Source organism: Agelaius tricolor, unplaced genomic scaffold, assembly GCF_023055355.1.
Source record: "Agelaius tricolor isolate 1412-34295 unplaced genomic scaffold, bAgeTri1.0.p SCAF_9, whole genome shotgun sequence".
Classification (NCBI taxonomy): Eukaryota; Metazoa; Chordata; class Aves; order Passeriformes; family Icteridae; genus Agelaius; species Agelaius tricolor.
In genome coordinates, this window is record NW_027269269.1 from 44,038,985 (window position 1) to 44,051,353 (window position 12,369).

The 12,369-nt window shown below is 44.3% G+C and overlaps 1 protein-coding gene across 5 annotated transcripts in view; it reads right to left on the reverse strand.

The window, feature by feature from the left end:
- BCL9 (BCL9 transcription coactivator) overlaps positions 1 to 12,369 on the reverse strand; it is a 57,542-nt gene that overhangs the window by 10,217 nt on the left and 34,956 nt on the right. For all 5 annotated transcript variants that reach the window (XM_071433740.1, XM_071433741.1, XM_071433735.1 and 2 more), the window contains exons 2-3: positions 4,421 to 4,503; positions 1,113 to 1,419 (exon numbers count right to left, since the gene is read on the reverse strand). In XM_071433740.1, coding sequence (XP_071289841.1) covers positions 1,113 to 1,165 — 53 coding nt within the window. In that variant the 5' untranslated portion in view covers positions 1,166 to 1,419; positions 4,421 to 4,503. The remainder of the gene's footprint in view (positions 1 to 1,112; positions 1,420 to 4,420; positions 4,504 to 12,369) is intronic.

The following is a 12,369-nucleotide window of genomic DNA, read 5'->3' on the forward strand; positions in this document are numbered from 1 at the left end:
AGACCCCCCCCAACCCCTCCCTTGCACCTCCCTATCCAGTTCTACAGGGAGCACAAGGAAAACCCAGCATTACTGCAGCATTCGTCATCCACTGGGGCGAGCTGCCAGAGAAACACAAACCTCTGACCGTGAAAACAATTAAACCAGCTACAACCTGCCCCTGAATAAGGAAAGAGAAGGATACCATCTCCAAGCACACTCCTGCAAAATGGGGCAGATGAATTCTCCTCAGTTTGCCAAAGGAGACTCAGTCTTTCATTCCTCTTCCACTGAGCAAATTGCATCCCAAAAATATTTTGCTCCTCTGGGTTCTACAGGTGTTAGGCACCCCTTCCCTCCTCACTCTCCACTTACTCCATAGCTATTGGATCTTCTGCATTGTGTTTTAGCATCACCACTATCACTTCCAACAGGCAGTGCTTCCTAGCATCCTCACCGTGGGACTCACACAAGATGTCCTTCCTTTGGACAGACATCTGACTCAGAAGCATTCCCTCTGAAATACTGCTAAGCTCCAGATGACCTCTAGGAGTAAATACTCAAACTCAAGAATGCTGTCAATCAGAACCATCCTAAGTCCCTGGACACTGCTTTTCTTTCATATTTTTCTGTTTCCAAATTAGTGGAGAATAAATGCTGACCTGCTGCACTGGCAAGTGACTGACGCAGAGGATCTCAGTGCTCAGCTGATCAGTTCTCCAGGCTGCTCAAGCCAATAATATGGAGAAAGCATTTTGTGTGAAAGTACAGACAGAGAGACCTTCTGATGCCCAACTATCTCTCAGGAAATATATAATTAGAAGAGGAGAAAAAGAAAAGAAACAGCAGGTTAACTCTCCTACAGCCTATCCAGGCACCTGGTGAAAGGGAGGAGAGCACAAGGAATGGAGAATCCATGCCCCATGGGTTTACAGCTTTCAGCTCATCCTGAGCCTTGCAAGCATGGAGACCACCAGCACTGTGCACCCACTGCTCAGATACTCAGCAGGCTGATGGCAGCACAGAGGGAGCAGGAAGCCACATTGCCACAGTCCTTGGGCTAATCCAGCAGCAGAGCAGGGATGGCTATGTGCACCAACCCAGAGCAGCTGACTGCAGCCTCTTCTCCTTACCTCTGTGTGTTGCCTGACGGGGAGTTCCTCACTTTGGGGTTACTGGAATGCATTGACAGAAATCCTGAGCTCACAGTCTCACACACACGCAGATGGGCTCTCGTCAAGTTCCTCTGGGGAGCGTGCCGCCAGAGGCAGCGTCGAAGCGCTTCCTGCCACCCGCTTCTCTCAGTGCTGGCTGCCTGCTTGCCTTTTTTCTCTTTGCTCCTCGCTGCTTTTGCACTGGGCACTTCCCTCCTGCAGCTCCAGCATTCTCTAGATGCGTGCCTCCTGCTGCCCAGGGGAAGTCTCGCATCTCCAGGGCACACTGCAAACCACCCCACAAGGAGAGAACAGAAAACCAATGAGGAACTTCCCAAGCAGATGTGTCTGCTGTGAAGAAATGCATGGCAATTCTTCCCCCATTCCCAAGAAGAGAGAGAAGAAGAGCTTTCAGACAGATGTGTATTTCAGACCAGAGGCAGCTCTGGCTGGCCATTCAGTTTACAGCCATTCAGTTTACAGCCATTCAGTTTACAGGCAGTGAGGCCATCTTCCCTTTGTCCAAAGCAAATCATTCTGGAATCAACAAAACAGGGAAGCACCTTGTATCTGAACACTTACATTCTGCATCTGTGCTCAACTTAAAGACACTTCAAAAGTCAGTAGGAAGCCAAAAGTACAAATCCCCAACATGACTTAGCTATCCAAAATTCCCCTGTGAATGGCCGTAATCTGATATTTCTTAAGAACATAAACTCTACTTAAATCTTTTGTCTCTTTGGTCCAATATACCCAGACACATGTTCAATGATGTGTGCTAAGAGTTACACAAAGGGAGAAAAATAAAATAAAATGCCTTTCTGACCACCTGTAAGTTACTGCTCTGTGTGATTACTCTGAAAGCATGAGAGGTTAGTCACTCATCATATCTATTAGAAAGGTGAAAAAAGCACTGGAGTAGTACCCAGCTAAATTTGCTCAGCAACACACCACACATTATTGAGGCTTTTAAAAAAAAAGGCACAAAAAAAGCAGCTGCTTTTTTAGCTTCTTTCTAAGAAACAATATGCATGACGCAGGCAGTAAGGCACATAAAGCTGCTTCTGGAGGTGGAAACTATTGAACATTACTGTTTATGTGCTCTGGGCTAAATTATTTTGGAACAAATTTCTGTCTTGTTTATGTTTCAACAAAATCTCTCCTGTTCATCTCACCTACTCAGATGCAAATCCACTTAATTTAGAATCTAACCAAGATTTATTGTTAATGTATTAAGCATTGCTAGTTAAATATTATTCAAATGTAAATATTCCCGATATTCCTTCTCAGCACCAAAGAAGTAGTTTCTTCCCATATATACCAAATGAAACAAAATAAATCTTATTAGGATGGCAGTGTCTTGAATTTTATGAAGAAACTACTGTTCAAACTGCATTTCAAAACAAAAAAACTGGCTTATGTGCTGATGACACCGGAGGATTAAAAGACATGGGCACTCTATGATCACCTCTGGCCAAGCAGTTACCAGCAACTTGTAGTATTAAACACCACGGTTTTTCAGTTCCTCAAATCTGTACAGTTGTGAGGTTGTGCTGTTACACATCTTGGTGACTTTGTGCTGCTCTACTTTAATATGACCCACACTGCACTAGTTGTGTGAAGTTCTGCATCACCTACAAAAATTCTCCTCTCTACCCCACATCTCCTTAATGAGTCAGAGAAGTCATCTCACCTCCACGGTGCTGCATGAACCTATTAAAATGTGGGGAATGTTTCTGCAGCACATGTCTCATTTTAAAGTCCTCTTATCAGGCATAATCAGATGAACTCCAGTCTGAGCCACACACTGCAGAGGACCCACACGCCTCTCTGGGGCTTTAGCTGTTTATCCCACTGATTTTGGGAACAATGTTGGAGTTGCCCTATCCCTATTGTTCCTACTATCATGTTGCAATTACAGCTGGTTCTATACAGATACATTAAAGAGGAGACAAAATCTCTTCACACATATCTAAATTGTATCATCTTTGCATGCAAATTTGGCTCCCATGTCTGTTTTGTTAAATAAAACTGTAACATTATCAACAGCACCCAACTCTGCCTTCCAAGAGACTGACACATCTGTAAAAGCCAGTGGAACTCTGTGAAACTTCTGCATCCTCACTAAAGGTGAAGTTGTGACTGAAAATACAGTGAATTCCAGGTTAAAAAAAAAATGAGAACAGGAGTAGCAGCATAACAGTGAGCAGAGCTTGATGTTTACAGCAGGATGTAATGCTTGCATGATGAACTTAAGTATTCTGGTTGCTTAATCCTCAGCTTTTCCATTTGGATATTTATACATTATTTTACCTTTTATTACAAGATGAGAATTGTCTCAAGGGTCCCAGTCTTGCACAGTGCAATGGGAAAACATGAAGATAAGAATCACAATCACACTGGCTACACAGTATTCTTGACATCACCAAACTTTCAAGTACTTCACCCAGGGGTGGGAGGAGAACCCTCCAATTTGTTAACCTTACATTTTTATTATTCTATATGCACATCTTCCATATATTCGAAGTGATGTGTTGTGCAAGGGAACTGTGTTTTCCAATCTCAGTTTAAATTTATTCTTACCAGAAAGAGCTATAAAGGATACATCAATATATTCATTGGAGGAACAACAGCAACTCAACTTCCTCAGCTTCTTATTTCTGCACACAGGGAATGTACCATCTTTTATAATGTGAAATGGAATGTCTCATGATTTTTCTCAATGCACTTCTAACACATATATGCCTGGGAATCTAGGGTTCAATAATGGAAGAGCTCTAGAGAAATGTATTTTTGCAGCTGGAGTCTGCCTACTATAGCAAAGCCTGTATCATTGCTTTAAAATTAGAGGTAGGGTCAGTGACAGTGAATGGTCAAACCACTTTTCAAGACATTTTGGAAATCTACATCCAAGGCTGTATTTTCAGGATGGCTTTAAGGTATGGCAGGCAAAGGTTACAGAGAAATGGGATGGTTCAGCTGGCTACTCATTCTCACCACATCAGGGAAAGATCTGAATGGGAACTAACCCAATGAGAACAACAAAAATTTCTATTCAGCTGGATTTTTCCCCTGACCTGGTTGATATCATGTAACCGCATCACTATCATTACAAGCTCAGAAGAGGAGGTGAGAACAGGTGAAAATGTAGCCCCACCCCATTTGCTTGCAGCCTACAATTTGGATGGCTTTAAATTAATTCAAACTTTAACTGCATAGACAAAAGAGATGGATCTGCATTCATGGAGATAGATTGTAGACCCTTGTTTTTCCAACAAGTAGCTTACCAAGACCCCTGGTGTCACGACACTGCAGTACTCATCGTGGAGGCCATGAGTTGCAAACCACTTGTCTCACAAAAAACAGTCACCTGGAAAAAGGAGAGAAAAGGTTTCACCAACAAGAACTCCCAGCTAAGCTGTACACCCCTTCCTGCATTCAACCACAGAAGCAGAGAAATCAAAAGCTGCTCTGAACCACCAAGGGGAAGCCTCTGCTCAGCCTGGAAAAATTTATCAGCACCCAAGAAGCCACCATCAGACTGAAGACTCTGAAGACCCACGCTGCCCATGGAGGGGAGATAGGGCAGACCTCCTTTAGCACTCCCAGGTTTAGCCAGTCGGATTCCCATGAGCTTATCTGTGCTTAGAGAAGCTGGCACAAAGCTTGGGCATGTCATCTTCCCTTCTCTGCACCCACCTCTCTTCAAAGGCTCACCTTCCCCTCACAATGTGCCCAGCAACTCCTGCCAAACCCTTGTGCTTCATAGATGCAACCTCCTCCACAGCCAGACAATGTATAAACAGAAACATCAAATATCAGGTAAAGCCAGGCAATCACATCTAGGGGAAAACCAGGCAGGTTTTAGAAGGAGGAAGCACTGCTCTGGCAGCTCCTACTTCACATCATTGCATACCCTACAGGAGGAAGGGAATCCAAAGCAAGTATAAGTGCCTGAAAGTTCAGCAATACAAGGAAACACAGGCTCTGAAGAGCAGCTTACTGCTAAATTTGAGGTTAGCAAAAAAACCAGCAGTGACCTGCCAGCTTCTCCCTCACCCGCTGTGAAAACTGTAGAGGCTGCAAGACAGTATGAATCCAAACAACACTCACACTGTCAGGGCCAGTGTGGTATCTCAGAGCACTCTCAGCTATTTACACAGCATGGACAGCCTCGCAGTTAAAGTACAACTGCAAACTGAAATCACTACCAAAATTTTTCTGGGTAATCCCAACGCATTCTGCTGACCAGGTCTCCTGACAGAAACACAGGAGCTGGAGGCTCAACTAGTTATGCATTGTGAAAGCCTGTGCATATTCTCTTCCCTCCAACGTTCTCCAACTATTATCTACTGCAGCTTCACCTTAATAACGTAGCAACGTGCTGCCATGTAATCCACTTCACAAAACCAAACTACAAAGCTAGTCCCAAACAATGCAGCTACATTCTCCACCCAGTCCAGCCAAATCAAACAATGAAATCATCAACGTGATAGACCATCCTTATCTAGCCAAGTCACACCTGCAGACAGAAGCTGAAACAAACACCTATCGCAACAAGCTGCTTCATCCAGTAAAACTCACCACAGCAGCACAACCATCCCTGAATCCAATTACCCAGTTATATCTCCTCTCCCCTTTCCCCCACCCCACCCAACGAAACAATACAGGCTAAGCCATGCCAGTGCCAATACTGACACACCTCTACCAGAGCAGGGACAGGAATCACCTTTTCCTTTGAAGAGGAAAGCGTGTGAACACCAGCACACATCAGGATGGAGAGAATCTATCACAGACATTGCTCAGAGCTCTATTCCTTGAAACATTCAATCCCAGCCTTGCAGACCATCGCTCAGGACGGCAAGAGGGGCATCATCCATCTTTTAGGCTACCCAGTTACTGCACTGCAATTCCATTCCCTAGTGTCCCATCTCTGCTGCTCACCTGCACAAGGCCCTGATAGCACAAGGCAGTTTGCTTCACAGTGAATTTAAGGGCAAAAGGCTGACAGCATGCACACAATGCAGCTACCGCAGAGTAATTAATGAGATGCAAATTCACATCTCAGTTTGCCTTTCAGTTAAATATTTTGACCACCCCTGTACTTCCATGAACCAGCCACCATATTACTGCACTGCAAATAGAAGGTTTAAAAAAAAATCAAACTAACTAATTCCTATTTTATGGCCCTAAGCTGGAGAAGCTTGATAGTGACAAGTGGTCAAGTACTTGGAGGTATATATCATTATGGCTATTCCAGCAGGAACAGCTGCAGTTATCACTGATTCACTTCAGTCTTTTCTCCCTCTTTGAGGAGGAGAATGTGGAGAGATGAAATAAAAGCATACCAAGTAGATAAAAGTATCAGACTTGTGGCCTGACTGTGACATGAAGCATTAAAGGCAAGAAACCTTTCTCTGCATACAAGAAAGAGCACACTGCTATTTTCCACATGGCCTTTCTGAGACTGTCAGTCTGTGCTGGACTGAGGGTGGTGAGAGCTCAAAATCAGCATGGAAAAAGAAAAAAGGCTGGAGACCTGCTGCTGCAGAAAACAAATGATAACTTTGAATGCAAGCTGAGCCTGCACCCTGAATTGTATCTCTGACAGTGGAATGGGTAAGGAAGGAGAGAGAGTGGGATAAGAGATTGCTCAGGGAAGAACAGAAGCTTTAGAAGGAACCCAGAATAGCAGCAGCAGCAGGAGGTATTTGAGCAACCACTGATCCTGACAGCCACCAGGAAGCAAACTTCTGCAAGTGCATCCACCAGTGGATTCCCTGTGTGACCTGAGAGGTGGGGCAAGGCAATGAATCAGCCAACGCGCTCCTTCAGCACATTTTTACTGGGAAGGGCACCTCCAATTTCTCCGACCCTCATTCAACCACATGAGAGGGAGAATAGCTGTCCTGGCAAAAGGTGACTCCACTACACCCAAGAGCTACCACTGGTTTTCATCACGTGCTGCACTTAGCAGATTTGTTGAGCATTTGCTTATTTTACACACTTGCAGCTGAGCTGCACATTACTTTTTAATAAGCTGCTGTTTAATAAAGTGCTTGATTACACACCTCATTGATAAGGAGAGCGACTGGCAAACAAGGAGGACACAGGAAGTGTTATTCAAAGCTTTTATTGAGCTGTCCGACTTCCTTAAGATCATGTAAAAGCAAATAGATAAAATGACATGAATATTCTACACCCCATACATCTCCCTATGACACCTGAGGATAGAGGGACACAAGACACTTCAATCCCTTGAAGCAGTCCAAATTTTTAGATAGGGCTCCCTACCAAGGGCTATTAAATACACCTTTAAATCTGTCTCTGCCTCCTAGCAAAAGCTGTCTTCCTCATCCTTTCTCAGGAATGGATAAAGCCTGTCACACTACTAGGATTGAACCCATCATCATTCAAATAGGTCTGTCAAAAATGCAACCTTACCTTCTGCACACCAGCTCTGTACTGGACCCAGGAAAGCAACTTCAACCAGTGTAAACCAATCCAACTCTATCCCATCCAACACTTGTGAAGATATAAATAATATTCAGGAGACAACTTTCCTGTTTCATCCCACAAGGTGTCCATGTGCTCACTGGCACAAAGGAGGCAGTGCTGACTGATGGCAAAGGCATGGATTAACTTATGCTTATTGAAATACATTTGTGCCCATCTTCTGCCAGGTCCCTCTGCTCTTTTTTCATAAACAAGGACAGAAAATACCTCAGGTACCTTCAGATCGGTAACTTGGATGCTCCAGGGTAGGTAGAGGTAAGTTGTTCATCTAAGGTGATTAGATAACAACTCACAGCCAGTTATCAGTTTCTAGATGGTCCTAACTTACCCTGAAACAGTACAGACTTTCCTATGTTCGTGTCATAACAATAAAAAATGATGCACAAAGTTCTCACAGTCTCCCAGAGAATTCCATCTTACTACATCAGAGAAATCACTGCTATTCCAAAGTCTGCAGAGCATTATCTCTATGTTCACAGTTTTATACCAGAAATTACTCCTTGCAACCTCCACAGGGAAAATACCTTCTCCTGCACGTGAGGTGTAAGCATCCCTGTTGAACTCTAAATGAGTAGGTTATTGCCTACAACTAGATCCAGCCCTGAAGCACAGAGAAAGGGGCTGAGCAAAGACAGATTCACCTCAATTAGCACCTTGAAGACCAACAGACACAGACAGGAAAAGGGCATCAAGATTCTATGCCATTACATGGGGAGAAGTTCCCTTGAGTTGTTTCTTTTAATGTAAGAATTTAGGACCAGAGGATAAGCCTCCCAGAAACTGTAAGAATATTTAATCAGGCCCATGCAAATGCAGTGTGGTCACACAATGCAGCTCCTCTCAAATAAGACAGTACAGACACCCTTCCTCCCAGCCCCTATCACCACAGATGGGGACCTTTCCCAAAGAACAAATCTCTCCTGAAGTCCATTCAAAACAACAAAGGCCACAGAAAATCCAACCTTTTGCTCTACATCCTTAAAATGTGCAGAGAAGACAATCACTGACAAAGCACAATACAAACTCAAAGGCTCAGAGAATTAAGTGTTGTATGAGTTTCTCATGCCACTATCCCCTTTTCTGAGAAAATGGTATCTCTAGCAACTATTCTGTTCCTTCTGACAAGTGCATGGATAACCAACAGTAGCCATGATATAAGGGCTGTGTAAGTAATCATTCTTTTTAGGTACTTTAAAAAACCATTCTAAAACAGTCTTTTGCAACAGACATGTTGCCCACTACTCTCACAAGTGTAACTTTCAAGAGTTGTGAATAATACTAACACTTCTTGTCAAACAGACAACTGTATGTCCATTAAATTTATTTTTAATGTATTTAACAACATTTCAGTGCATTATTAATCCAGTAGGGATGCATGGCTGTCCTAGACAGCTTCTGACTCTGTACAACTCCTTCTTCAAAGCAGTGGAGGAGACAGACACTTATGGACGCTGGTGATCAAATTCAAGGTGTACACAGACAAACACTGAGAGCTTTTCAATTTCCCATCTGCTATTATGTAAAAAACACTTGATCTACTTGGTTCACTTGGGACTGGAACAAGCTCTTGGCAGATTCTGACACAGTTCCAGAAATCAGCCTGGGGAAAAAGCCAAGAGAAAAATTCTTTCAAAAACCCCTCAAAGCCTAAGCTACAGCTATCTGCTTCTGCACAGGAACATTATGAACACTTCCCCTCAGCGTTCCTGCCATTTCAGCTGCAGCAGCAGCAGCACTGGCAGGTGCGGGTCGGCCGGGGCCGCCGTCGCGCTCCCTGTCACGACATGGTCGCGCTCCCTGTCACGACATCGCGCTGACCTCAGCTCAGCCTGGCGCAGCTGCCAGCATCACTTCAGCTCCACCTCTGCTAGCAGGGCTGGGAGCAGCCTATGTACTTTACAAGCGCAGTTTGGAGCTCCCTGTGTGGAGCATCGCTCACCTGAGCAGCAGCCGGGCTGCCATGGAGTGCCCAGCTATTGTAAACACCGATAAAGATCAAAAGCTCGAGCAATAAGGGATTTTTCAAGAAACATTTTAACAGTATTTCCCTAATGTATGACAGGCTTCTGCAGCTTTCCACGTCATGTTAGCAGTTAATAGCCTTAGCATCAGTCAGCATTGCATGCAGGAGTCCAGTGGGTAATGAGAGTTCTCTATGTCCTGCTTTCATAGCTTTGGCTTCTGTCAAAACTTCATTTACTTTTCAGGAGTTAGGAGTATCCTTCCTCTTACTTCTCTGGGTTTATTTTTTGAAAAATTTAAATAAGGACATCAGCATGAACAACCACAGGTGAAAGACACCTGTGTCAAACTTGCCAGCAGGCCATTCTCTAGAAACTTATCTGTTGAAAGGGGCTGGGGGAAAATATGCTGAAATACTGGATAGGGAGACAGGACAAAAGAGACAGCAGTTTGCTCTTCTACAAGTATTAACACCACACTGCTTAAACAAAAGGCTTGGGAGAAACAAGTCCCTAATCAGTTCAGCACAGAAAAAACCCAAGTGCTTTTTCCTTCCCTTTCGGCATCCCTTCAACAGGCTTCCAGAATGAAAGATAAGAAAGCAATCCTCAGGCGTAACTCCTTGGGCTGCAATCTTGTCAGTTTTCATAAGCTAAGTGGGGCTGGGATGGGTCAGTACAGGACAGAGCTCCTCTGAGAAAAACCCAGTGCTACAGCAAGCAGTAACTCCGCACTCTGCTGCAAGGGGACACGACACACGACACCAGCCGGAATTGCTGGGGGCAAGCCGTACACCTTCCTTCATGTCAACCTTCACCTTTACAGCTCTCCACTCTCTCTCCTCCCAAATGAGCACTTTTCCAAGGCCCCCTGAGCATCACTACCTTCGAGCACTGCCTGCCAGACCAGTTTTCGCTCAGGACTGTCACCACCAGCCATCCCTCTGCTCTGCTCCTCTACACGAGCCCTCCTGCTGTTCTCAGGCACCTGGGGAGCTCAACACCACAAACCCAGCATTCCCATGGGAGCAGAGCTGAAGAGCTACTACATCCCTGCAGCTTACTGCTGGGTAAAATGTGTGCCAGGGTGCGCTTGTCCCTGGTGCACTGAACCTCTCATTCCCTTGCTTTTAGACCCACATCAGGCATGTGAGAGGCAGCACGACCCTCAGTGACACAGTGCAGTGATTTCACACCGGCTTCCCAGCTATTAAATGCAGGATCCTCCGCACAGCAATGACTCTTCTAAGGAGTAAGGCACTTCAAAGAACTCCAGCAAGCAAAAACTGCATGTACACAGTACTCCACGATGCTACATGATTATATCAAAGCTGCTGGGATGAAAAACTGACATTTGATAAATAACATGAGGTCACCTCAAAGATCTCAGAACACTGCATGTAAAAATGTTATTTTGACAAGAAATTAAGCAATTGTATAATCAGGTCTATTATCAAATCTACTGCTTTGACACGATCTTATAAAAGTATGAGGAGCATGCAATTCCAATTGCTGCAGGATCCTCCCTCACTCAACACAAGATGTAGGCATTTAATATTCCTCTAGTTAGCCACGCATGTACAGCACAGCCTAACGCACTTCAAAGTATTTACTGTGCTGTATAAACACAGCGCTATTTTCAAAGCCTCATAACTGTCAAATCAAAGCTGCCTTTCACTAAAGCATTCAGAAGCATTTCTGCTGGATGGTGGCTATTTGCCTGACAGTTTCAACCTTCTATGCCCCAACCACAAGAAGGTTAATTTTTTTTAATATATGCATATATATATATAAAATTATTATTTTCAAGAGGCAGAAAAAAGTGTTTTCTTGCTAACGAGCTGTCAAATCATTTTGACCTGAAGTTTTTTTAGTTTTTTTTCTAATACATACATATAAAATGTGGTGGAAAACTTCCATTCCACCATCAGAAGTTCTGAAAAGAGTTTCTCCATACACAGGATTGCCTCAACTGTCCATTGTACCAGCTGTCTCTGTTGAGGCAGGCTGTGGCTGTTCACCTCAACAGGCTACAACTTGGTTTTATATTACACTGCAAATACATTTCTAATCAATCCTCAAACAAATCCAGATTGGTACACAGATAGAACATTGCCATTTCACAGGCAGTGGAACAGTGATATCAAGACACCTGAAGAAGTCAGTTTAGTAAAATGCAGAAAGCAGAGCTCTGAGCAACCTGAAGAATGGTCTGCACTGCTTGACTTTACCCAGTGTTTTTATCAGTGAACCACTAAACCAGAGTTTTTGTTCAGGTCTTCACAACTCTGTGCACACTGCAAAGGTGGCAAGGATAGCTTGACACAACATACACAGGCAGACTCACAGACTTAAAGCAATTTGTAGAGCGTAAGTAACGTGGTCGAGTAGATAAATCACAGGCACGTTCAGAGCCGAGCTCTGTTCCCAAGTTTGCCACCAAATCCAAGCAACCCTGGCTTTACACGAGCCCATGGGCCCCAGCCACCCTGCTGATAAGGTAGAACAGATATCTGCACCCTTTGTTCAGAAGGCACAGAGGACAATCACAGGCACAAGGAGACCATCAGTGACAAGGTGGGTCAGTGATTTAAAGCTCTCCTGCTCTGCTACTCTGCAGACAGAGCCTCACCAGAGGAGGAAAAACACAGCAGCACTGCTTTCTTTAGAGGCCAAACAGCCATGAAAACAAGACACCCAGCTCAGAGTAATTGCCAGTGCTAGGAGCTGAACAGGCAGCTGTGTGGCTATCTGTGCCT